Source organism: Diplodia corticola, assembly GCF_001883845.1.
Source record: "Diplodia corticola strain CBS 112549 chromosome Unknown scaffold35, whole genome shotgun sequence".
Classification (NCBI taxonomy): domain Eukaryota; kingdom Fungi; phylum Ascomycota; class Dothideomycetes; order Botryosphaeriales; family Botryosphaeriaceae; genus Diplodia; species Diplodia corticola.
The window spans coordinates 46,252-71,412 of record NW_017971514.1 but is presented as its reverse complement, the minus strand read 5'-3'; the positions used below and the strand labels follow the sequence as shown (position 1 = coordinate 71,412).

At 57.1% G+C, this 25,161-nt stretch overlaps 10 protein-coding genes across 10 annotated transcripts in view; 7 read left to right on the top strand and 3 right to left on the bottom strand.

Moving 5' to 3' along the window:
• Positions 1-180, top strand: part of BKCO1_3500024 (px domain-containing protein) — a gene marked incomplete at both ends in the record, with an annotated part of 1,030 nt that extends 850 nt beyond the window's left edge. Inside the window, one exon of the mRNA XM_020274768.1 lies at positions 117-180. Within this exon, the coding sequence (XP_020129085.1) occupies positions 117-180 (64 nt within the window). The remainder of the gene's footprint in view (positions 1-116) is intronic.
• A 769-nt stretch (positions 181-949) lies between these two features.
• On the top strand, positions 950-2,565 carry BKCO1_3500023 (methylated-dna-protein-cysteine methyltransferase; the record flags this gene model as incomplete). The annotated part of the gene is made up of 2 exons (XM_020274767.1): positions 950-1,526; positions 1,577-2,565. The coding sequence occupies 2 exons, from the start codon at positions 950-952 to the stop codon at positions 2,563-2,565; spliced, it is 1,566 nt and encodes a 521-aa protein (XP_020129082.1).
• Positions 2,566-3,397: 832 nt separating this feature from the next.
• Positions 3,398-7,391, top strand: BKCO1_3500022 (transcription initiation factor tfiid; the record flags this gene model as incomplete). Its single annotated transcript, XM_020274766.1, has 4 exons — positions 3,398-4,279; positions 4,329-4,559; positions 4,609-7,171; positions 7,240-7,391. 4 exons carry the CDS (start codon positions 3,398-3,400, stop codon positions 7,389-7,391), a joined length of 3,828 nt encoding a protein of 1,275 aa, XP_020129083.1.
• Positions 7,392-8,711: 1,320 nt separating this feature from the next.
• On the top strand, positions 8,712-10,797 carry BKCO1_3500021 (heat shock protein ssb1; the record flags this gene model as incomplete). The annotated part of the gene is made up of 5 exons (XM_020274765.1): positions 8,712-8,754; positions 8,816-8,866; positions 8,925-9,051; positions 9,106-9,271; positions 9,340-10,797. 5 exons carry the CDS (start codon positions 8,712-8,714, stop codon positions 10,795-10,797), a joined length of 1,845 nt encoding a protein of 614 aa, XP_020129080.1.
• A 1,458-nt stretch (positions 10,798-12,255) lies between these two features.
• On the bottom strand, positions 12,256-13,354 carry BKCO1_3500020 (sulfonate biosynthesis enzyme; the record flags this gene model as incomplete). The annotated part of the gene is made up of 2 exons (XM_020274764.1): positions 12,256-12,388; positions 12,492-13,354. The coding sequence occupies 2 exons, from the start codon at positions 13,352-13,354 to the stop codon at positions 12,256-12,258; spliced, it is 996 nt and encodes a 331-aa protein (XP_020129081.1).
• A 667-nt stretch (positions 13,355-14,021) lies between these two features.
• Positions 14,022-16,898, bottom strand: BKCO1_3500019 (bromodomain containing protein; the record flags this gene model as incomplete). The annotated part of the gene is made up of 9 exons (XM_020274762.1): positions 14,022-14,503; positions 14,558-14,846; positions 14,912-15,211; positions 15,260-15,521; positions 15,577-16,040; positions 16,208-16,267; positions 16,327-16,369; positions 16,438-16,529; positions 16,815-16,898. 9 exons carry the CDS (start codon positions 16,896-16,898, stop codon positions 14,022-14,024), a joined length of 2,076 nt encoding a protein of 691 aa, XP_020129139.1.
• Positions 16,899-17,299: 401 nt separating this feature from the next.
• On the bottom strand, positions 17,300-18,689 carry BKCO1_3500018 (calcium calmodulin-dependent protein kinase; the record flags this gene model as incomplete). Its single annotated transcript, XM_020274761.1, has 5 exons — positions 17,300-17,686; positions 17,740-18,125; positions 18,177-18,333; positions 18,383-18,590; positions 18,646-18,689. 5 exons carry the CDS (start codon positions 18,687-18,689, stop codon positions 17,300-17,302), a joined length of 1,182 nt encoding a protein of 393 aa, XP_020129138.1.
• A 935-nt stretch (positions 18,690-19,624) lies between these two features.
• On the top strand, positions 19,625-19,994 carry BKCO1_3500017 (uncharacterized protein; the record flags this gene model as incomplete). The annotated part of the gene is made up of 2 exons (XM_020274760.1): positions 19,625-19,784; positions 19,840-19,994. The coding sequence occupies 2 exons, from the start codon at positions 19,625-19,627 to the stop codon at positions 19,992-19,994; spliced, it is 315 nt and encodes a 104-aa protein (XP_020129137.1).
• An 880-nt stretch (positions 19,995-20,874) lies between these two features.
• Positions 20,875-22,610, top strand: BKCO1_3500016 (cdp-alcohol phosphatidyltransferase; the record flags this gene model as incomplete). Its single annotated transcript, XM_020274759.1, has 7 exons — positions 20,875-20,935; positions 20,995-21,104; positions 21,172-21,297; positions 21,359-21,402; positions 21,457-21,534; positions 21,593-21,774; positions 21,847-22,610. 7 exons carry the CDS (start codon positions 20,875-20,877, stop codon positions 22,608-22,610), a joined length of 1,365 nt encoding a protein of 454 aa, XP_020129136.1.
• Positions 22,611-23,579: 969 nt separating this feature from the next.
• BKCO1_3500015 (metallo-beta-lactamase family protein) lies at positions 23,580-24,948 on the top strand (the record flags this gene model as incomplete). The annotated part of the gene is made up of 5 exons (XM_020274758.1): positions 23,580-23,675; positions 23,741-23,875; positions 23,952-24,047; positions 24,195-24,518; positions 24,682-24,948. The coding sequence occupies 5 exons, from the start codon at positions 23,580-23,582 to the stop codon at positions 24,946-24,948; spliced, it is 918 nt and encodes a 305-aa protein (XP_020129135.1).
• Positions 24,949-25,161: the final 213 nt, after the last annotated feature.

The following is a 25,161-nucleotide window of genomic DNA, read 5'->3' as shown; positions in this document are numbered from 1 at the left end:
CCCCCCCCCCCCCCCCCCCCAGCCGCCACTCGTTGACCGTTCCACACACACACGCCGCCTAGCGTTGCACAACCTAGTGTTCTAGAATATCGAGCCGCACCGCTGACTGACCACAGTTGTGTCCTTCTCAACCCGGAGTTTTCCTCGTCTCCTGTTCTCAAGGAGTTTCTTTTCTCTTAAGTACAATTTGGGCGCATAATAACCCATATCACCATTGAGCGTAATGTCTCATGCTGATGCAGACCAACAATGTACAACATTCTTTGGGGGCAACTAACGACGTCTGAAGTCGTCGCTGGAAAATGTGTTCGTTGTGGCAGGCCATGTGAGGCCGACCTTCCCCGCAGGTCTCGTACAGGACGGAGATCCGCGCCCATTTGATGACGACATGGCGGTGGCCCGAGGATCAATAGGTTGCCAGCATTGCCAGCAAACGCGGCAGGAATTGGTGGCCGGTGTCTGCGAACTCACATATGGTGCGGCTGCAAGCTGCGTCGGTCGCGCCAGCGTTGGTGCAGCAGCACCCACATAGCAGCACCAAGCGTTTGCGGGAAGCCCCTCGCGAGCGCGTGTGCACAGCGCTGGGTTGCATCTCGGGGTGCCGCGCGAACCTTAAGCATACCTACGCGCCGTTCCACTCGACAGGTGTGCGCATACTGCCGCTTGACGCTCTGACCCATAATACCACCGCAGTGCCTCTGCGCAGCGGCTGTAGATGCAAACCTAAATGGTTCCGGGGCGATCGTGAGCGTGCATGCGACTGTGAACAGTGAAATGGACGAGTCCTTGCGAAACGCTTTCCCTTCGCCTACAGCCACGACCAAACTCAGAAGGGTCCCCTAACACGATCGCGGTACGCCCGAGCTCGCAAGCTTCTACAACGCCCGTCGCGAGCGGTGACCCTGAGACAGCGGCAGCAGAAAGATGACCTTGGGCGCCCCGGCAAACAATGGTCAGCTCCTCGCGACCATTGAACCGCTCCTCAAGTGGGCGCTTCACACGTCGAGGTCCTAAAAATATCGCGACCGCCGAGTCAAACGAGAACCTCGCAGCGCCCTCCGCACCCGCGCCCGCGTCGCAGGACACGCTCTCCATCGCCAGCACGCCCGTCGCGCCGTCCCCGGACGACTCCGCGACGCCCACGACCGGCCAGACGCTGAAGCTGCTGGGCCCCCGCCCGGCGACGAGGAATCGTGGCTCGTCGCGAAGGAAGGGCGCCACACCGATCGCCAGCGCTGAGCAACAGCAGCAACAGCACCCGAGACCTCCGACCAAAGTCACAGTCACACAGCCGCATGGGGGGCTGGTACAAGCGACCAACGGCGTGCAAACCCAGCTCGACCTCCGCGACGATGACGTGCCCTCACAGTCCGCAACGCCCAAACCCGACGCCCAGGGCGGCCTGCCAGTGCCCCAGGACAAACGGACGTTGAGGAGCCAGGACGGCGGCTCACGCCTCAAAAGCGACCTGGCCATATACTTTCCCAATTACGACGATGTGATTGCCGGCGTTGAGAGGAAGTCTGGTGCGTAGACGCGTTCGTGTTGCGCTGATATCGAAGCTGACCCCGGCCAGATTTTCTCGACATCGACGAGCCCGTCCACGTTATCGACGAGCCTCTCAGCGAACCCGTCCTCGTCCCTGGGCCTGTCTCCTCGCTTTCTGCGTCGTCCGTACCTGAGAAGAGGCGGTCCTCGCTCCTCGCCCCCGCCCACTCAGCGTCCAACCCCGCCACGACACTCAATGGGTACAAGCCTTTCGCTCAAGTCAACAGTGGCATACAAACCGTCGATTTTTCTACCATCGTCCGCCACACGCCACACCACATAACGACCGACCCTCTCGATGATGATTTCTTCTTCAAGGCACACAGGCGCGCCGAGCGCAAGGAGAAGCAACTGCGGAACATTGAGAAAGAGCGGGCCATGCATGAAAAGGTACAGCTGGAACGTCTTCTGGACGGGCTGCTTGGCCATGATTGGCTGCGTGTCATGGGTGTCACTGGCATCACCGACTCGGAGAAGAAAGAGTATGAGCCGAAGCGCGACTACTTCATTTCTGAAGTCAGGGCGCTGGTGGATAAGTTCCGGATATGGAAAGAGGAGGAAAAGAGACTTCGGCTCGAGAAAGAACAGGCCCAGCAAGCAAAGGACGAAGATGACGAAGAAGCCGATCAGCAAGCTGAACGCACCGAGGAAGATAGTATGGGCGAGCCCCCAAATTCGAGCGACGTTGATGCCTGGGCTGCGCGGCAGTTGCAACAAGAAGCCATTTCCGCCAGCGGTTCCTCCACCAAACATTCAAAACCTCGACCACCCCCTCCTCCCATCATGTACCGGCCTCCTTCTCCCGAACGCCCGTTCATCTCTTTCTATTCCAAGCCCCACCTCCGCGCTGCCGCCATGGGCAAGCAGAGGCACGGCCGTAACGTGACGGCCTTTGGTCAACCAATCCCCGAGCCTGCCGAGGAGGAGTTTGCCCTCCCCGAAGAATATCTCACACCCGAAGCATTGCGTGCACATGCTCGGAAAAAGCGGCGGATGATGAGGGAGAAGAGGCAGTAAGCTTATGAACATATGTAGCAGCATGTCGCTTTTACAATGGCGCTCCGTTGAGACGTTTCGAGTCACGGCCAATGGGATATCCCTGCATTCATACTTTACGGCGGCATGGCGTTTTCGGAGGTTGACTGATCCTAGTTTACATGGGCGGCTGTGGAAAATATACGGCGAGCTCGTCGGGCGGGTGTTTTCATGCAGGTCTGGCGGTGTACTCTATCCATAGGCTGCTGTATGCAGAAAAGAGCAATGATTGTTTGTGACCATGTCTTTGTTCGTATGCATCATGAATGCCTTTTGTTATAGTCGGCTCCTGTTCGTCGCTTCTTCGCCGATGACTTCCATCTTCCCCGCGTAAAGCCGTTGTGATACAGGCCAACTGTCTGTCCAAAGGGCGAAATCTAGATGGGGGGAGATGGTTCGGCGACTGTCAACACGTGAGTAAAAATTTGGATGCGGGTTGTGGTGTTGAAGACGCGGCGCGGCGACGCGCTTGTGCGCTACCGCCCGAGCGCCAAGAAACGAGCGCGGCGTCACAGGCTCCATCGCAGCAGCATCACCCGCGCGACTGCAGTCGAGTTGCGACACCCAACTGCGCCCGGCGCCCTCTGCCACCACCCCGCCCACCCTTCGCCCTCGCGCGACCGAACACGTCGCTGTCTCCAGCGCCACCGCTCCCGAACCACAGCCTTTGAGCCGTCATTTGCGTCTGCCCAACCGCGCATACGACCGTCTCGAGCTCCGCGTCCCACCGTCACTTAGCATGCGCACATAACTTCGGCGATGAGCAGGAGGGTTTTGCTGCAGAGGATCGCAGGCTAGCACCTGGAACGGCACAATGCCTGGTCCTTTCGACCCTCTCTCCTCGGCCACGGCCGCCGCCCCTCCGGCATCCGACCCGTCCTTCAGCGTCTACTCAGCAAAGGTCGAGCTCGACATCGACTTCTTGGCGCGCTCCGTGCGTGGAGTTGCCGAGATCAATGTCCAGCCTCAGTCAAAGAACTTGCCATACATTCGCCTCCACTGCCGACAGGCTCGCATTAAGAGGGTCACGGTGGAGGGGCGCGAGGCAAGATGGGATCACAATGACCCTCACTCTCACATCTACCTTTCAGAAAAGAGCACGGTTCACCACCACAAGGTTTTGCGGCAGAAGGTAGAAGAAGATGGTGGAGAAGTAGCGGACGAGAATCTCTGGGTATTTGTCCCACCGAGAGTGAAGATCAAGGAGCTGGACGCCTCGTCGCTCGATGCGCTCAGCATGCTCGGCGACCTAACGGCAGGCGGGTCAGTGTTCGCGCCACTCAAGGTCGTCGTCCACTACGACATCAAGCATTTTCGTGAGGGCTTGCACTTTGCTGGATTGGAAGAGGGGGACACAAGATATCCCCACATCTACACTCAGAACTCCCAGTTCACGGGCTCGGCTTCCTGTCTGTTCCCCTGCGTAGACGATGCGAGCGCGCGCTATCCATGGGAAATATCCATCAGGTGCCCAAGGACCGTCGGCGACGTGTTCAGGAAAGCCGCGCCGCCGTTAACAAATGGAATCAGTGATCACCCTTCCACTAACGGGGCGCTGACGAACGGTCTTCCAAATGGCATCCACGACGACGGTGACGTTCAAATGCTTGATGCCGACGTTGATAATTTCGGCTTGTCTGAAGAAGACAAGGCACTGGAGATGTCTGTCGTCTGCTCAGGCGACATGACCGATGATGTAGGTAGTCCTGTTACCGAATTGAAAGAAGAGTTTCTCACGGTCACAGATCGTCGATCCCAAGGATCCCTCTCGAAAGACCGTCAGCTTCACTTGTGCAAACGCCGTCCTGCCGCAGCACATCGCGATTGCCGTTGGCCCCCTAGAGCACGTCGATCTTTCGGATCTGCGCGAAAGCGACGATGACGAAATGATGGGCCAAGCCGCCATCCGTGTTCATGGCTTCTGTCTCCCGGGAAGGAGCGACGAAGTCAGAAACACATGTATGGCGTTGGCAAAGGTATAGGGCCCGTTCTGCTTGACCCATGCAAACGTTGACGCGTCCGCAGGCAACAGACCATTTCAGCAAAACCTACATCTCTTACCCTTTCACCAGCTACAAGATCGTTTTCGTGGATGATCTTGTTCCGGAAATCGCCCATGCCGCATCACTCACACTATGCAGCAATTCTCTTCTCTATCCGGAGGACGTCTTGGATCCACTCTTCCCGGTTACTCGCAAATTGGTTCACGCTCTTGCATTCCAGTGGATGGGCATCAACGTCATCCCCAAGACCAGTCAAGACTGGTGGGTGATCTATGCTCTTTCCCACTTCATGTCGGACGACTTTATGGAGCAACTCTGCGGCAGGAATGAGCACCGTTTCAGGATGAAGCAGATGGCTGACCGAGTTGTCGAGCTCGACGTCAACCGTCCTTCCTTGCAAGCTCTTGGAGATTTTCTCGATGTAGATCCGTCTGAGATTGAGTTCATGGAACTGAAAGCGCCTTTGGTCATGTTCATCCTCAACCAGAAAATCAAGAGGATGGCAAAGATGGGCGTAACAAAGATCATCTATAAGGTGCTGCTCCAAGCGAAGACTGGAAGGCTTCAAAACGGCGCAATCTCGACGGAAGACTTCATCCAGATTGTCGACAAGTACCTCGAAAGCAAGCCGATCCCGGACTTCTGGAGACAATGGGTTTACGGTGCAGGCTGCCCGCACTTTTATGTCACCCAACGTTTCAACAAGAAGAAGTCTGTCATCGAGTTCACCGTCAAGCAAACCCAGGGCGACCGCAGTGAACTGGAGAGCAGAGCGGAAGACCTCGACCCCAAGACCTTTCTCAAGGACCTCAACGAACAAAAGAATGGCATGTCAAAGAAAAGACCCACAAGAGTATTCACTGGAGCCATGACGGTCACTGTCCATGAGGCCGACGGAACTCCCTACGATCACATTATCCCTATTCACGATGCGATTACGAAGTTCGATGCGCCGTATAATACCAAATACACGAGGCTAAAACGAAACCGGCGTCAAAAGGAGAGAGCGGCGGCCGCACAGGGAATCGACCTCAATGGCGACGGCGAGTTACCGGATGAAATCCCACTTTACTGCCTGGGAGATGTCCTGGACACGGAAAAGGAAATCCAGGAATGGGGCTTTGATGAGTGGACGAAGGAGGAGGAAGAGCAGATGGCAAATGAGCAGTATGAGTGGATCCGAGTCGATGCAGATTTTGAGTGGATCTGCAAGATCAATTTCAATCAGCTGCCCTGGATGTTGGTGGCTCAGCTGCAGCAAGACCCTGATGTGGTGGCACAAGCCGAGGCACTGCAGAATCTCTCGTCCTTGCAGCCAAGCAAGCTAGTCTCGACATATCTCACTCGGACGGTCATGGATCGGCGGTATTTCCACGGCATCCGAACGCTGGCTACAGAGGCTCTCGCCAAGTGTGCCATCCCTAGAATTGATGATATTGAGCTCAACTGGGTCGGCCTTTATCACCTGGAAAAAATATTCCAGGAGCTCTTTTGTCTTCCGGGATCGCACATGGTTCGCTCCAACGACTTCTCTGACCGGAGTCAATATCTTGTGCAATGTGCTATTCCACGGGCTATTGCTAGAGTACGTGAACCGGGCGGAAAGGGGCTAATGAGATCGAAGATGTGGATTCTCGACAAGCTAAAGTTCAACGACAACTCGCACAATGAGTTCTCTGATTGTCATTATGTGGCGGCGCTCCTGGCCGCCCTGGCACAGCAACTTGGCTACAAGGACACGAGCACCATTAGCTTCGACTTCGATGAGGATGAGCAAGACGAAATCGATTTCCAACGGGACGCTCTCAACGAGATTGAGCGTCACCGCCGTTTGGACGAGTGGATCCCTTCGTACCAGAACATCGTCACCGTCACTGCGCTTCAATGCCAGTGCCTCCTGATGGAGAACAACATAATACCCCGGAAGATGCTGGACTTTTTGCAATACGCCAAGCCAGGTGCTGCAGAGAGCGTCCGGCTAAAGGCAATGGAATGCCTCATTGATCTCAACATGATGAGGCATCCGGCGATCTTGCGGTACCTGATCTTCACACTTGCTTACGACCCTTCGCCTTATGTCCGGGAGCAGCTCTACTACCTAATTGGTCGCGGTCTGGCCCGCATCGCGATAGGCGACAAGAAAGAGGAGCCGTCGAACCAAGTCTTCGGTGGCCTGATCATTGAACAAGATGCATCTACCGATAGCCGTGCCGCGATGATCGAGCGCACGCAGACGCTTGAAGGTGCTATCAAGGCTCTCAAAACGGAGCTTGGGAAGAACAAGGTGTTTGAGGAGCAAATGCGCAATGCGCTTACTTCTCCAATTCCCAGTCTCAAGGAGTGGGTCAGGCTACTCGATATTTGCGGGCTGGTGTTTGAACCAAAGACCTCCCTTGAGGTCATGCTCAAGTTGCCCTTGTCCTGGAAGGTCCAAAACCAGGGCAAGGGCAAGATGCGCTTCTACCGCAGCATGCCGTACCGACAGAAGCCATTGAGCAAGATCAAGCAGGAGCAGGCATCACTGCTTCAGCAAAAGGCGGCCGAGAAGCGAAGGCGGCCGTCACTTGCAGACGAGCCGAACAAACGTCAGCAGTTGGCGCATTCGACGGCACCAAAGCCAAATGGTGTGCCTTCGCTGAAGATCAATTTGAAGACTGGAAGTGGCAGTATCCCTTCGTCTGGGCCATCTCCTTCTACGATACTCAAACCGCCCACCCCGGCAGCTGTGTCAAAGCCGCCGACACCAGGCCCATCAGTAAAGCCACTCGGGTCACTTTCCCAACGGCCGGCATCACCCTTCTTTAGGGCTCCATCGCAAACACCCAAGGTGCCCACTCCGAGCCACTCAAGGGCACCTACTCCAAGCCACTCCAGGGCGCCTACTCCAAGCCACTCAAGAGCACCTACTCCTAGTTCTACAATGCCGGATCGCGTAGACAGGATGGAGAAGCATGACCGACATGACAAACCTGACAGGCCTGACAGACCTGACAAGCCGAAGAAAGCTCGCCGAAAGATTGTCAGACTGAAGGTGAACCCGGAGCGGCTAAGGCAAATCGTCGGGCGACCTCCAGCAGCGCGCAGCAGTTCGTCGCAAAAGGTCAACAGTGGCAATGGACCGCTGCGGATCTCGCAGCCCCAGAAGCACGATCGGCCTCCAAAGCCGAAGCCGCCACGGCCCGAATCGCACCATGTCAAGCCACCCCGTCCCGAACATCAAGCTCCTCCAGCGCCGCCGAAGCCGTTCCTTGCGAAGCCAACGGCGCCGGCGCCACAAACTGCTCCACCGTCGGCGAGCCCGCCGGCTTCAGGCCCCGATGGAGAGAGAAAGCCGTTGAAATTGAAGCTTAAGTTTGGAGGGCTGAAGAAAAAGGAAGGAGAACCTTGAGGAGGGCTTGGGACGTCGGGAATCGGGTAGACCGTTTTGTTAGCCTTCGAAGAAAGAAAGAAAAAAACGTTTTCAGGCCTCTACATGGAAGGTTAGGGGCCTCAACTACTGCAACTTCCAAAAACAAAAGAAAAGTGGTCATGTCGTTGATTTTGGTTCGTTTTTGTTTTTCCTACTCGGCGTGGCGTTCCGGGATGGGCACATAGCGGGGGAGTCGAACTTCTTCTTCGCCCGGTGATGGAAGGCCTTTCCAATGGGTTTCCATTATCATTAGCGTTTTGCATTTATCGTTGTTTGATTTTGTACACAGCGAAAATTGAGTTGGGGCGAGGGGCAGTGGGCGGCGCGGGCAATAGCAATAGGTAGTAGGAGGGGCGCAGGGCCTGGCGAGGCGGGACGGCGGACTTTTTTTTTTTTTGGACTGGACGCGGGTGGAGGCGATGATAGCTGGGGCCGAAGCGTGCGTCACGTAGGCCGCGAGGCGTTAATGGAGCGGTGCAGTGAGAGTCTTCGGCGCCAAAGCCGGCGGGCACGTGAGAGCAGATGGCAAGGACGTGAGGCGGTCGGCAAAGAGAGCGTGGCGCACGGACCTCGGGTGCAGGGATATTCTGGCCGCGCTCCGCCTTAGCTAAGGCAAAATTTCGATTTTGCGCGAGCACAAAAGGTTCAAGCTGAGCGCGCATTCCTCTCCTCCCCACCCCTCAACTCCATCTTTTTCAAAAAATCCCCCAGCAACCATGAGTGACGAAGTCTACGACGGTGCGATCGGTATCGATCTTGGTACGCTGTCCCGCCCGCTGCGAATGCCTGCTGCCCGCCGTACTGACTTTTTCTTCCACAGGCACCACCTACTCTTGCGTTGCCAACTATGAGGGCGCCAACGTCGAGATCAGTACGTCTCCATCGCCATCCTCCGCCCGTCCGTCATGCTTACAGCTGTTCTCTCGCAGTCGCCAACGAGCAGGGTAGCTTCACCACTCCCTCGTTCGTCTCCTTCACTCCCGAGGAGCGTCTCATCGGTGAGGCCGCCAAGAACCAGGCTGCCATGAACCCCGCCAACACCGTCTTCGATGTCAAGTAAGGCTCCTCCACGCCGCCTGCGCAGTCCCAACAGCTGCTAACAAACGGCAGGCGTCTCATTGGTCGGAGATTCGACGACGAGACCGTCAAGAAGGACATTGAGTCGTGGCCCTTCAAGATCACCGACCACGACGGTGCTCCCATGGTCCAGGTCGAGTACCTGAACGAGACCAAGACCTTCTCTCCCCAGGAGATCTCCGCCATGGTGCTGGTCAAGGTGAGCATCCCACCACACAGCCTTTGTGCGACGGCAAAATTGGGCGGCAAAAGCTGACAACCGAGCAGATGAAGGAAGTTGCCGAGACCAAGCTCGGCAAGAAGGTCGAGAAGGCCGTCATCACCGTCCCTGCCTACTTCAACGACAACCAGCGTCAGGCTACCAAGGACGCCGGCTCCATTGCCGGCCTCAACGTCCTCCGCATCATCAACGAGCCCACGGCCGCCGCCATCGCCTACGGTCTCGGCTCCGGCAAGTCCGAGAAGGAGAGGAACGTCCTCATCTACGACCTTGGTGGTGGTACTTTCGATGTCTCCCTCCTGCACATCCAGGGTGGCGTCTTCACCGTCAAGGCCACCGCTGGTGACACTCATCTTGGTGGCCAGGACTTCGACACCAACCTCCTCGACCACTTCAAGAAGGAGTTCACGAGAAAAACTAAAAAAGATATCAGCGGTGACCCCCGTGCTCTGCGTCGTCTGAGGACTGCTTGCGAGCGTGCCAAGCGTACTCTCTCCAACGCTACCCAGACCACCGTTGAGATCGACTCTCTCTTCGAGGGCGAGGACTTCGCCTCGACCATCACCCGTGCTCGTTTCGAGGAGCTTAACGGCAAGGCTTTCAGCGGCACCCTCGCTCCCGTCGAGCAGGTCCTCAAGGATGCCAGCATCGAGAAGTCCAAGGTTGACGAGATCGTCCTTGTTGGTGGTTCCACCCGTATCCCCCGTATCCAGAAGCTCCTCAGCGACTTCTTCAACGGCAAGAAGCTCGAGAAGAGCATCAACCCCGATGAGGCCGTTGCCTACGGTGCCGCCGTCCAGGCCGGTATCCTGTCCGGCAAGGCCACTTCGGCTGAGACTGCCGACCTCCTCCTGCTCGATGTCGTCCCGCTCTCGCTTGGTGTCGCCATGGAGGGTAACATCTTCGCCCCCGTCGTTCCCCGTGGCCAGACCGTCCCCACCATCAAGAAGAGGACCTTCACCACGGTTGCCGACAACCAGACCACCGTTCAGTTCCCTGTCTTCCAGGGCGAGCGTGTCAACTGCGAGGACAACACCTCTCTGGGCGAGTTCACTCTTGCTCCCATCCCTCCCATGAAGGCTGGTGACGCCGTCCTCGAGTGTGTCTTCGAGGTCGATGTCAACGGTATCCTCAAGGTCACTGCCACGGAGAAGACTTCGGGCCGCAGCGCCAACATCACCATCTCCAACTCTGTCGGCAAGCTCTCTTCCGGCGAGATCGAGAAGATGATCGACGAAGCGCAGAAGTTCAAGTCGTCGGACGAGGCCTTCTCCAAGCGCTTCGAGTCGAGGCAACAGCTTGAGGCCTACATCTCGCGTGTTGAGGAGATGATCTCGGACCCGGGCACCTCGATGAAGCTCAAGCGCGGCCAGAAGGAGAAGATCGAGTCTGCTCTCAGCGACGCCATGGCGCAGCTCGAGATCGAGGATGCCGGCTCCGACGACCTCAAGAAGAAGGAGCTCGCCCTCAAGCGCACCGTCACCAAGGCCTTCTCCACCCGGTAAATGGATGGCGCAGCAGGCTGTGCGCAGGGGTTTCGGGTTTTCATTTCCTAGGTCTTTCTTCTTTTATATCTAGACACGGCGGGTGCATTTGGGCTTTCAAAAAGTGACTTGTTATGATGGCTTGATATGCACCTTCCTGTTTGCTGGTGGTTACGAGTGAGTGAATGCGTGGCCTGATGTGCACGTTCGAAAAAAAGGTTACCCCCGGGCATATTTCCCAAGCGATCAGGAAAAGGGAGAAGAGCGAAAAATGGGAAAGAAGATCGCGAGTACGTAGGGTGCGTATAGTGGTCGAGAATTTACGAGTGTTCATTGAAACTTTTATGTTGTGTGCATTTGGCCCCTGGTGAAATCGTACTTGGTAGGCTGCCAAACAAATCGACATGGCACATGTGGTAAGGTACTATCTGGATGCGATTGTACAGCTTCAATGCTCGCGTCTACGCCTGGTGTCGGCAATTGCTCGAACACATCCCATCTTCCCAGCTTCCTATGTTCCTCCACTTGGCCGTTGGTACTTGGCCCTTATCTTCCTTCCCTAGAGTGAGATTATATAATTCTACATTCACGTCCGGATACCTTCTTCAACTGCCCATAGAGTAAGATTATATGATTTTACATTTGCGTCCGGATGTCTTCTTCAACTACCCATTAAACAAAATTATATAATTCTACATTTGCGTCCGGATGTCTTCTTCAACTGCTCATAGAGTAAGATGATATAATTTTACATTTACGTCCGGATATCTCCTTCAACTGCCCATAGAGTGAGATTGTATAACTTGATATCTACGTCCGGATGTCTGCTTCAACTGCGCATGAAATGAGGCCACAAATTTTTTTTCGATTTACATCTACGTTCCTTCCACCTTAAGCTGTGACATTTAGTGCGAGGGTCTTTTCCTTTTATCGAAACTACTACGATAGTGGGACCAAAATACACGCTAATACCAAATGACTGTTAAGCAAGACTTGACGGAGCATCATTTTTGCGCCTTTTCTTAATTGGCTGTATTGCTGGGACATGCTAATGATAGTGAGCCAACGAGGACGTGCTAACGCAACTTCTGGTGCCTACAAGAAGCCGAGTATGTGGAGCTAGGATGCGAAGGCTGTATCTTTCCAACTAGTCAAAGGGTTGAGGTGTGTACAACAGTTGCGAACAACGTCAACGTGAAATGAGACAAGTCTAAGAAGTTAATATGCCAAGAGCGCAACCCTCAACAGGGGAGCAGTCACTTCAACAAGGAGAGATGATAACGAAATAGGTAGAGGAACGTCATCGTTTGGTTTTAAGGTATTTAGTAAGCGATTTACATATCAAAAGTCGCATCTACAACAGACTGGTGATGGAATTCATCGGCCAACCAGTAGCGGAGAAACACAAGGACCGGCAGACGCTAACTGAAATCAATCTCACCGGGCTACATCGTCTCATCGGGCCACGCAGAAACTCCTTCAAGGTCGGAAAGTCGTGATCTTTCCGAAAGTGTCCGCCATTCCCCAGATGCCGTGACGGAGGCATGACAGCTGCACGATCTGGGAGTGATCCACAAAGAGATTGACATCAACGCCAAACTCACGAATGTACCTACGCAAAGCAACAACGTATCAGCTCGAAGCCACAAACAGGAGAGAGAGAGCAAGAGAAGGAAGAAGGGAAAGGAGAGAGGGGAGACAGGGGGCCCACTCACCAGTTGAAAACCTTGGGGTCCGCCGCCTCGAACATGACATTCTCCATGGGCACCTCCCTCAGGATCTGCTGAATGACATCGGTCCGCCACTTCGTCACGTTTTCAGTAATCCCCTCGCTCTCAATCATGCACCTCTCCACGCCCGCCTCCCTCACGAACCTCTTCGCCAAACCCGTCACGCGGCTCGGATCGCTCGTCCCCATGGCCTCCAGCTCGCCCGCCTCCGTGTCGCCGCCGGCCCCAAACTGGATCCCCAGCTCCGGCTTCGCCTTCATCCCCTTCTCATGCACGCGCTCGACGAGCCTCACCCAGTCGTCGGGCGGCAGGCTCAAGAAGCCGGTGCTCACCTCCACGACGTCGAAGCCCAAGTCCCGCAGCTTGTCGAGGTAGCGGTCGACGGCCTTGCCCACCTCGCCGCCGGCCCCCGCCAGCACGTGCTCCATCCAGCCGCCCGTCGACGCGTACACGCCGTGGCGGTGCGCGACGTCGAGCAGCTCGCGCAGGCGCGGCTCGGGGAACAGCGAGAAGGAGCCGCCCGCGAACTTGAGCCCGTCGACGTGGTGGCCGACCGTCTCCAGCACGTCCGACAGGTAGCGCGGGCCCATGGCGCTGTAGTAGGGCCCCCGGATCTCCGTCACGCCCCGGCGTCGCGGCTTGGGCGGCACCGGGTTGTGCCGGATGTGGCCGAAGCCGTTGGCGGCGTCTTCGAGGAGGATCTTGGGGGAGGATGGGTCACTGGGGGAAGAAGAAGATGATGATGGGGCGAGGCGAGGCGCGAGGCGTGAAAAGGGGCGGGCGTGCTTGGGGAGGTTGACGAGGCAAGGGTTGAAGGTGGGACGGGAAAAGGCGCGCGCGAAAGACATGGCGGATGTGCGTTTTGTGGTTCGTGTGACAAGCTTCACTGAATACAACAGCCGGGAAGTATTGGAGGGTATTTGTAGTTTTCGAGCCCGGATAAACATGCAGCTGTCTGATATATGCCGTGGCCGTGTGAACCATTCGTTACGTCAGTCCGACGTCGGACTTTGTCAATCACTTACTGCCTACGCCTCCGGGGAGTGAGGGGAAATGCTGGCACAGAAGAACTGGAGAAGGCAAGACTGCGCTATGTTCCGATTGGGCCATGCACCGCCTCTTCCAGGGAGCGTGAGTTGGTGCGTGGACGATGTACGATATCGGAGCACCGCATGCATGTGCAACTGTACTGATCAGTCTCGAAGATATAGAAATCGATTTTGCAACGACCACTCAAATCCGCCCAATCCTACACCACTGCGCGGGCCTGTGTTTACCTGATCGCATTTGCCAATAACCCAACCTGCTTACCAGCACCACCCGCTTGGAAATGCGTCTGGAAGGACCTGGATATGAGAAAACAAAACTAGCACTGAAGCGCGCAACTCTTCCCGAAGGTACCATGCAGTATTGATGTGCAAAACCCCTGGGCTGTCGTTGCCTTCAGAATAGAAAACCCACCACTCATCGTCGATGCTATGCGATGATAGAGCATGCCACCTGTTTGTTGTATCATTATGCCCTCATCAAGTTGACAAAGACCGTGCACTTCTCCATCTCAACCGCATCCCGCTCTTTTGGCACCGGCTGTCCACGCACCTGCATCGGTGTAGTTCCCGCAACCACTTCCACGTCAATCCGGTTGACCCCCGGCTGCAGCCTGGCTTCAAAGATCGGATGGCCTTTCTCGCGTGGTTGTTGCTGCTGCTTTTCAGGCGACCCGCTAGAGTTGGGCTGCTGCTGTTGTGTTGGTGGCTGGTACACTTCTGAAATGCGCGTGTTGTTGACGTTGACGAATAGTCGCCACGGCCGTTGCGTTTGCGCCACCGGCACAACCGGCTTGATCTGGATTGACGAATGCGAGCACGGAAGGGACATTGTGATGGATTGTTGCGAGAGTGTTTTGGACGCTGGAATGTTGAACTTGAACGGTCGGCTGAGCTTCAGAGCCGGGTGGCTGTGGATGGCAATGTTGGGAAGAAGCGCGTCCGCAATATCTGCCTCACAGTCAGCAGGGAAGACAAGGCTTTCAAATTTGACCAAGAGCATACCAAATCCAGGCTGACGGTGCTTGTTGTCAAAGCCGTTGGGCTGGTGAGCAGAGGCATGAGGCATCGCCATGTGCCCATTGGTGTATGGGCTTCCACTTGCGGGACGAGAAACTCCCGGTGGAGCTACTGAACCATCCAAGGGCCGTGATGGTGCGCCCGGCCTCGAGTCGGGTACCGCGCTAGAAGGGCGTATGCTGTCGAGCGCGGGAGACTGGCCTGCTTGATTCTCGCTCTTCACCCCGTTAGGGGCAGGTGAAGCGGCCGATCCGCTGCGTGCGGTTCCAATTCCCTGTATATCGCGTGTCAGCAGCTGTATAGGTAGACTATCAATGCGGAGCTGAAAGGGATGCATACAGGGCCTCCGGATGATGGCGGACCCCCGTTTATTCCCGCCTGCACATGTTTTTGCTGTCGTTCTAACGCATCGCTGTCGACAATGACGCCCGGTGTGCTTGAACTACGTCCACCAGGTGTTCCCGGCGTCGAAGTGTTTGGTGCAGGACTGTTCTTGTTTGCGCCCAGACGGAGCTTGAGGGCGGGCGTTTTCTGTTGCTGAGACTGTTGCTGTTGTTGCGAGCCCATGGTAAGCTTAATCGTCTGTTTCGGCGCCGGCACTTTCTCCATTGCGTCCGCTAGTCGTTTCCTGAAATGTTCCTGGGAAGCGTTAGATATCTTGGGTAGACCAGAGCGGATGCAACTTACCTCGAACTCGCTGGCCAGATTGTACATCTCACTGCCATCCTCATTGAACCGCTGAGCATTCGTCCAGATAAGACTGGCGCACTCCTCAAGCTGCTGCCAGTTCTTGAAGTCGCTCGTTCCACTGAAGCCGTGTTCGCGGTTGATCCAGCCCCGGACCCTTTTCATGACATGATTGAGGGACATGGGCGTGGTAATCGTAGAGTAATACTCCTTCAGACTGCGGTTGGGAAGGTTGACGAACGGTTGATATATTTGAAGGCCTCTGCTAGCTTGTCAACACAAGACCGTGAACATGGATGAGTGGTGCCTGGGCTTACTCTTCCGGGTCAACGTAGTGGATGAATTCCTGGATAAGCGCTTCCTGAGCCTCTTGGAATGTCTTGCCTCGAAAGTCCGTCTCCTCGCCAGGGGTCTTTTCTTGGCGTGGCGTCGAGTGTCTGTCCGACTTGCGCGTCCTTGACGGAGTAGGCTGCGTACTCTGGGCTGCAATCTGAGCAACTACAGCATTACGCTTCGGGCGCTCACTGAGTTGGCGAGTGACGCTGCTGGGAATGCCATTTGCTTCTTCCCCGGGGATGGGCGTGGCAATGGCCGAGTATCCTGGAGTCCTGTAGGCCGGGTTGTTCTTGGTCATGAAGTTGGAGGCTGTCTTGCGCACGCGCTCGGCATCGGCGTATATGGCCGAATTCTTGTCGTTGAACTGCTTTGCATTGTTGACCATGCGCTTGACGTCGCTTTCGACGGCGGCAAGAGTGGGATACCCTCTGGATTGCAGCTTGGCCTGGTGCGAAGTTAGCCGTTGCTACCTGCGCAATGGGGACTTTGCAGCGCGTCTGCGTCCATGCAAGCATGGCCCTGGCCTTCTCGAACCTCCTCCTGAGCAACGTGCGGAAGTATCAGGCGCATTATGAGATGGTTGGGCAGCAGGAGAGCGAGGGGAAAGTGTACCTCGATGGTGCTGAAGGCGATGGGGAGCTTAATCTCTTCGTAGTACTCGGGAATGGAACTCTGCAGGCAGGTCAGACACCAGATGCGGAGAAGCGGAGGTGCTGCTCGCAGATAGGTACCTTGTCGGGGAGATCGAGAAAGCTGGTCGCAATGGGGCGGCCGCTGCGATTCGGTCAAGCAGGTCAGCGGTGGGCTGCATGCGCGCAGGGCGGAGCGGCAGCAGCACTCACGTCTTATCCTTCGCCGCCTTCATGGTCTCGAGGAACTTCATTCCCTTGACGAAAGTCGTCTCTGGCGTCTCCTTCTCGCCATTGTCGTCGTCCTGGAGCGCGGCGCATTGTGTCAGCGTTGGGGGCGGAAAGGGCGCATTGCGACGATGGTTGCAGCGGGCCTGATGCCAGGCGGGCGAGCTCGCGGCGGCTGCGGTGGTTTGAGGAGGGGAGCGAGCGGGTAGGGTGGACAGCCTGGTGCTGGTCAAGGCCGAAGCCCGTTAAGCGTCGCGCGTTGGACCAGGAAGCCCGACCGCGACGCATCCACAGCCCTGACTGCGGCACCAAGCGCCACCTCGCAATGACGGCCCCGCACATCTGGGAGCGCGCGCACTTACCGGCAGCTTCTGTCTTTTGGATGCGCGACCCTCGGTTTCGGGCGTCGCAGGCGGTGCGGCTTTGCGCTTCGATTCGCGCTCCATGGTGCTTGCGGGTGCTTGCGCCGGGAGCAGCGTGCGCAGCAGGCCTGGGGGCTCGGCGGGCGTGAATGCGCTTCGGGGGTCGCGGTGGTGCGCAGCAGCGTGTTGCCAGTAGCAGCTCAATCGCGTCTCGATCGCGGTGCCAAGCAGGGTGTTGGCCCGAACTCCAGCTAAGGAACCGCACGTGACCGGCAACACCCTCCACTCTCAACGAACCACGCACGCCAACCCAACGCTGTTTGCGACCACAGATACCGCTTGTGTCAATTTTTTCTCTTCCTACAGGGTATCGCTAATCAACATGAATACCACGGAGCCCATGCAATGAAATCCCCGGCAGCATGCATGCCTGCCTTTCTGCTCTCTAACGGCCCGCTTCAAGAATGTATCTAACAGTAGACCCCTCAGTGCTTCGCGGCCGATTCGGCTTCGAACTTCTTCCTGTCTTCCTCCGCCTTCATCTCGCGCACCTTTGCGAGCACGACCTCCCGGAAGATGGCACCCTTGGCAATCTTGCTGAGACTTCTCTTGTGGGGAGAGGCAGGGGGTGCGTCGGAGGCGCCTCCAAGCGCCTCGCCGGCAGCCTCCTTCGCGTTCGCCGGCACGTCCGCCTCGCCGGGCACGTCCTCCTCCTCGTCTTCCTGCATCTTGAGCGCCTCGATACGGTTGGCGAGCTTGACCAGCTCGATGCCGCGGCGAAGACGAGCCTTGGCGACGTAAGCGCGGATCTCGGGCAGCAAGTTGTGGTCCGACGCAGTCTCGCCCTTGAGCCAGGGGTGCGCGAGGGCTTCCTGTATGGAAAATTAGTAATCTGTGTTGTGCCGAACAGCGATTCTTTGCTTACCGCGCTCGTAGAACGGTTCTCAGGCTCAGGCACCAGGAGGGAGTTGATGAAGTCCTTCGCGTCCTTGCTGACTTCCTTCCAATACCGCTCGTGGAACACAACACGGCCGTTCTTGCACTCCTCAATCAAGTCCGCCAAGCTCTCGCTCCTGAAGGGAGAATAACCGCAGAGCAGGGTGTAGGTAATGACGCCCATGGACCACATGTCGACGGGCTTGCCGTGTCCGCGCTTCAACATGACCTCCGGGGCAGCATATCCAAAGGAACCGGCCATGGTAGTGAGCTGCTCGTCGGGGGTGTCGAGCATCTTCGCAATTCCAAAATCGGCGAGCACAAGAGAGGAGTCCTCGTCGTGGCTCAGGTAAAGCAGGTTCTCGGGCTTGAGATCTACGCAACCGTCAACAAACGCACAGCCAAGCGGGCTTCAAGCGTACTTACCCCTGTGAACGACATTGTTCTGGTGGAGGTAGTTGACGGCGGTCAAGACCTGACGAATGGTCTCGGCAGCATCCTTCTCTGTGAACCTGCCCTTCTCGCAAATGCGGTCGAACAGCTCGCCTCCAGTGGCAAGCTGGGTGACGATGTAGTATTTGTCCTGGCAAGCGTCAGCACCAATTGCTCTTGTAGGCGCAGTGCCCACATACCCTCGACTCAAACCAGTCGTGGAAGCGGACGATGTGCGGGTGCTTCAGGCGCTGAAGCATCTCCAGCTCATCGTAGACCATCTGCTCATTGCCCTTGACATTCTTCTTGAGGATGATCTTGACCGCGACCTTGCCGTCAGGGCAATCCGCCTCGCGCACGATTCCGTATGTGCCGGCGCCGAGCGTCTTGCCGAAGCGGTACTTGGCCCTGTCGTGGAATGGTTCAGCAGGAAGCAGTCGGGAGTGGGAGCGGCACCACGCACTTTTTGTCGTAGCTGTCGGGCTGGCCGTGCAGCTTGTTCAGCATGCCTGAAACTGAACAGCGCGGGGCGCGGTCAGCACTGCATGCGGCAATGGCGTCGGGGACAACCTACGACTCATTTTGACGGCTGCGGCTTCTGTTTCCTCGCGATTGTTCTCAGGTGGGGGGAGGGAGGAGGTTTTCGGTCAAGCTGAGGGCGGCGGAGAAGTGGTGCAGCAGAGAGCGGAGATGCGAGAGGGGAGCGTGGAAGCAACGGCCCGAAGGTCAGGCTGAGCGCCAGGTATAGTACCCGAGGGCAAGGACGGAAAAAGAGGTTGTGACGAAAGAAAGTACAGGTCTCACGACGGCGCCTGCGTGGGTGTGAGCGGCTGGAGCTGATAATTGTGCTGGTAGGCGGGGCACGGCTTCCGCTCTGCGCGAGGCTGACACCGTGCGGCTGATATGGAGGTGGCTTAGCAGCCGACTTCGTAAACGCTATGCTAGTGTCTCAAGACGCGCGAAACGTGGAGATGGGAGTGCGAACACCAGGCCGTTCGGTTTCGTGCCCGCTATCAACGGACCCTGAACTGGGATGAACTGGGCTGCCCCGGCTGCGGGCGCCGTCTCTGCCCCGCCCTGATTGGCGGCGGCCAGGCGAGAGTTGCGAGAGCACCAACCGCTGGAGGCGCACGCCGCCGTCTCGCCCAGCACTGCGCCTGCCGCCTTCAGCTGCGCAGGCGCGGACCAGCAGTTCGCCGCGGCTTCCAAGGCCGCCGGCTCTGGCACGCTGCCGTGCAAGGCGGCAACCAGGCCACGCCCGCCAAAACCAGCTTGCGAGCTTCCATGCCCGGCGACAGACGTCATAGCCGTCGCAGGCGCAACACCCTCTTATAAACACCATCCGCCGGCATAAACCTCAGCCGTGTTCCTATTGCTAGTCGCAGACCGATCTACCACTGAATCACGCTCCTGGGCCGCTAGCACCGCCTAATCCAGCCAAGATGGCCACCGCAACCACGTTTTTCTCCGTCTTTGCCGGCATTCTCGCCGCCCTAACCGTCTACGTCTACCTGTTCGGTATCCCGCCAGCGCTCAAGCGCCAGCTCGAGGAGAAGGCCCTGAGCACCATGGGCGAGAACAAGGCGTCGTACCTCGTCAAGGGTATGCCGTGTGCTGCTGCATGTCATTTGATCCCGGCCTTGCTGACGCGATGCAGACCAAATCAACAAGGTGCCCGCGTCCGACCAGAAAGAATTCAAGGACGTCAAGAACGGCCTCGCAAACCTTGCAGGCGGCACCGTCAACAACCCTCTGGGCAAGTTCGCCGGCGACACCGCGGATGACGCAACCCGTCCTTTTACGGGTCGCTGAAGATCCGAGCATTGCGAAAGGGTGGGCTCCAGCGCACTTCAGCCGACCCCAAGCATTGGGTGATGGGTTGGTCGTGGTGGTGTATAATGGGGTTCCCTAATTGGGATGCCACGGCAGAATGGTTCACGAGGACATGAAGTCATGACATGGATGGGACGACAGCACATAGGTAGCCTGCAGGCAATTGAGAGCATCTATTTCTGGGCTCGGCACGATCGGGGCAGTGAAGTGTGAAATGGAAACGAAGAATAGGTGGAGCTGACGCGAGGCGCAGTGGGCAGGCAGCACCGCCGTCGCACCGCCGCACCGCCGCACCCACCTGGTTGCGCCACAGCAGCGGTGCCGACGCAGCCGGCGGTGAGGGCGTCTAGATTGTGTGGCAGCAGGTCGGGCGGATGTGGTGCCAGACGCCAGGCAGTGGTTTGCACAAAAATTGCTGGCGGCGTGGGGCGCGCGAGTCAGGCGGGCGGGCAGGCTTATCGGGGGGCGCTTGAGGGACGGCGGCACAGAGCGATAGGAATGCTTGTGTTTGCGACCAACGCGGCCGGGGGAACACAACGACATCTCACGAGTTCTCCCCAGACGGCGGCGTGTGGCACGTCATGAGCGAGCTGGGCGACGCGGGCGCAGACAGACCCCTGGCGCTGGGCGGCGCTCGGCACTGGCTCACTGGCACACTGGCACCATCTGATCCTCCAGAGCCCATGCGGCCGCGGCTGGCGAATTTCCGCCCCCCGAGCTTCCGCCCTGACCAACTGTCCGCGCAACACTCCGATCCGCGTAGGGTGCATGGCGTCGCGACTTCCCACGCCTTCCGAACCTTCTCTTCTTTTTCTCTTTGCCTTCCCTGAGCCCGTGCACCCGAGTCCAACCTGCAAGCATGGGGAAGAGTAAGTCCGGAGACCTCGAGTCCCAGATCCATGACCAGATCCAGAGCCGATGTACAATCCAATCCGCGCTCCGTTCCGTGCCAACCGCTGACAGCTGCGCCTGTGACCAGACACGGCCGCTCACGAATGTGTGTCGGAGGAGGCCCTGGCCCATCTGAAGACGTACAAGTACCAGAGCGTCGACAAGAGCTTCACCTCGCGCTACATTCTCAAACACTACGTACGCCGCCCATGCGCCGCCTCCCCCGCCGCCCGCCGCTCGCGACGTTGACACCCCCGTGATACAGTGGAATGCCTTCGTCGAGCTCCTGCCGCTATGGCTGGCCCCGAACATGGTCACCCTGCTGGGCTTCTTCTTCATTCTCGGCAACGTAGCTCTGCTCGAGCTGTTCGTCCCTGATCTTGTCGGCCCGGTATAGCCCCTTGGACCCCCGAGCGCTCGCAAATACGCTGACACCATTGCGCAATGTGCAGGCGCCTACTTGGCTGTACTACAGTTTTGCATTTGGCCTTTGGATGTGAGAGACTCGCATGCGCTTGGCAAGACCCACTTTCTCACATGTTTCGCTCAGGTACTCCACCATGGACAACGTGGACGGCAAGCAGGCCCGGCGCACCGGAACTTCGAGCGGGTTGGGAGAGCTGTTCGAGTATGTCCTCACTCGCGTCAAACCGCCGAATGTGTCGCCCTCTAACTTTTGGTCGCAGCCACGGCATTGATTCCCTCAACTGCACCCTTGGCAGTCTGCTCGAGACGGCAGCCATGGGCTACGGAGCCACCAAGACCGGCGCCTTTACCGCCCTGATTCCGTGCCTCCCCATGTTCTTCTCGACCTGGGAAACATACCACACCCACACACTGTACCTTGGCTATTTCAATGGCCCGACAGGTAAGACCGCTTGCGCTCCGGAGGCTCTAGTGCTCCATGGGTGTCCACGATTCAGGACTGACAACCTTTCAGAGGGCCTTATTATCGCCTGCGCCATGATGATCATGTCGGCGCATTATGGACCTGAGATTTGGTCCACTTCCCTGGTCCGCCATTTTCCCTCGCTGGAAGGGTACATCTCCCCCATGACGACGTTCCGTGATTTCTGGGTCCCCATCCTCCTAGGGTCTTTCCTCATCGCGCATCTGCCTGCTTGTGTGGTCAACGTTGCCCGCGCACGCCGCGCCGATGGAAAGCCAGTACTCCCCGTTTTCCAGGAGTGGACGCCTATGATTGTCTTTACCGCCGCGACCTGCGCATGGCTAGGAAGCCCGTACTCGAGCATCTTGGAAGATTGGGACGCCAAAGAAAAGACTGGCGGCCACCTTGTCTTGTGGTGCCTGACTATGAGCCTCGTCTTTGGCCGTATGACGACGAAAATCATTCTCGCGCATCTCACCCGCCAGCCCTTCCCTTACTGGACCGTCATGCTTGTTCCGCTCATTGGCGGTGCGATTCTTGTCAATCTCCCGCGCCTGGGCTTGGCATGGGCACCTGTTACTGCGCAAGTGGAGCTCTGGTATCTGAGAAGCTACTTTATCTTTGCCGCCGTCGTCTACACCAACTGGGCCGTCCTGGTCGTGACCAGCATTTGCAACTTCCTTGGTATCAATTGCCTGACAATCGCGCCCAAGAAGGAGAACGTTGGCGGCAAGACGGCCTCCGTCGGCGCTGAGCCAGAGAGGCGCGTCACTCGTTCCATGGCCAACGGCGGCACTGGGAGAAAGAGCGATTAAGGCAACAAGCTCCTTCGACCACGCGCAACTGTACAAATATCGTCGTCACGACTTACGTGACTCGTTTTCGCGCATTCCCCCGGCTCTCGACTCTCGGCGGGAGACGATCGCTCGTGCACCCGTTACTCAACCAGCGATCCGAGCTCCTTGGCAACTTACGCACCACATACTTGTTACCTCATAGACCAACTTTACTTACTTTTCTTGGAGTTGAAAACCTAAAGGATTTGGATAGAGCCATTTTAATTGACGAAGAGACGGCGGAAACGGCCCTATCAGCTACACACCACCAATCATCATATCATGTTCGGACTGAGCACCTGATTTTGTCACTCGTTCCTCATCCACAGCATAGCATTCACGCCTTGAGCGGCGGAGGATACAAGACCATTTCCCGGGTGATGGGGGGGAAACGAACGAAGCGCCTACGTTCAACACAGCAGCGCTCTTGAGTTGTGCTGTGTTGCATTCTGTTTATTGTTTTTTTTGCACGCACCTGGTTCGTGCGCACGAAGCAAGTGCTCATAGAAGCGCATGGAGAGAGAAAACAATAAGGGGTTGGCTGGACGACATGAGGATAGTTGAATAAACTGGAAGAGCGGCATTTGTATACATCCTTTGCTTTATAATAGAGTCCATGCTGGCTTGACTGCAATCCCCGCACTAAGCGTGCATGTGCTGCTGTGAGCGTCAATCAGCGGCTATACACTTTTCAGGACTGGCTCTTCCGTTCCGCATGAGCCACCTAGTATTATATCGCTCCCCGTTTGTTGTCCAGCGCCACGAACAGCGTCGGTATGTACAACCCACTTTCGCATAGGTGGGAATCCGGTGATCTCATTCTTGTCCCTCCGACCCCACCTTTGCCGATCCGGACGGAGCCCCGCAGCCACTCGCTACCTATCATAAGTAGCTCGTACTGCTGGGGCGAGCAGCTCTCGCGAACCAACTACGGTGTCACCATCTACCATGACGGATGCAGAAGATCTCCTGATCTGCCACACGTGCGGCACGCAGTTCGACGTGCCTGCTTCCAAGCCGCTCCCCAATTGCAGAATATGTGACGTACGTCGACGGCACTCACTCATTGCCGATCTCCTCCCGCGATATGCTCACACCCCGTTCCACAGGACCCACGCCAATTCGTCCCGCCCACAGGCCAGCAATGGACGAGCATGGCCGAGCTGCGGCGCGGAAAGTACGAGAACAAATGGGAGCAAGACGCCGAGGAGAAGGACATGTGGTCGATATGGACGGAGCCGAAAGTACGTACAGTTAAAGCGCCCCAGCTTCCCAGACAAAGTGTCGTGGATGCTAAATACAACCGGCTACCACGCCCAGTTCGCCATCGGCCAACGCGCAATCCTGATCAAGACGCCCGAAGGCAATGTGCTATGGGACCTCATCACTTACCTTGACTCCAAAACCATCGACTTCGTAAGCCCTCTTTTTTTTTTTTTTTTTGCTTTCCTTTTCCTTTTCCTTTCTCCTTCACCACCCCCCTCCCCTTTCCACACTTGCATTAAGCTCCAATGATCCCCCGCCACTCACACAAAAGCCTCCCCCCTGCCGCAAATCCTCAAGATAAACTCGCACGGCCCTCTCCGCGCAATCGTCATCTCGCACCCGCACTACTACACGACGCACCTCGAGTGGGCGCGCGCCTTCAACAACGTGCCCGTGTACACGTCCGTCGAGGACGAGTCGTGGTTCAGCCGCGCCGACTTCGCGCCCTCGGCCTCGGCCTCGGCCCCGTCCTTCCCCGTCCGCCGCCTCCTCTCGCAGACGGCCGAGGACATCCTGCCCGGCGCCGTGACCGCCGTCAAGACGGGCGGCCACTTCCCGGGGAGCCTGGTCCTGCTCTGGAAGAGGCGCCTGATGGTTGCCGACACCTTTGTCACTGTGCCGGTGAGTGGGTGTCTCATCTCTCATCTCTCATCTCCCTCTCTCCCTCTCTCTCCTCTCCATTTTTATCGGGGGGAAGCTGTACATACATACATCACCCCCAGCGACCATGGCAGATGAAGACATCTTGTTGTTCCCATCGATTCGATGCTAAAACCTTCCCCAGTCAGGGCTATACCACCATGATCGACCTCCCGGCACGACGTCTTATTCCTTCATGTGGTCCATTCCGAACATGATCCCCCTCTCCCCGCCTGAAATCCACGCCATGTGGAAAGCCATCGCGCCCTACGAGTGGGAAAGCACTCACGGCGCCTTCCGGGGACTGGACATCCGCCGAAAGGACTGCAAGCGCGCTGTGCTTGAGAGCATGAAGATTCAAGTCAAGTACGAAGGACATGCCAGCCATGCCATTTTGAGTGAGGATTGCTAGTTGCTAAACTGCATTTTTATTTATTTGTACAAGTGGCTCTGAGGAGAAATCGCAATTAAAACAGTGCAGTCAGGAAAGGGACCTCTGTCGGAGTTGAAGGTGAAAGTAGCTAGGCAGACTTTTGTATAATCAGACCCAACTAGTTATGGTGGCGCCTGCGCATAAATGGCTGATAACGCAAACCGAGCAACCTCTGTTGAACCGCAGAATGCA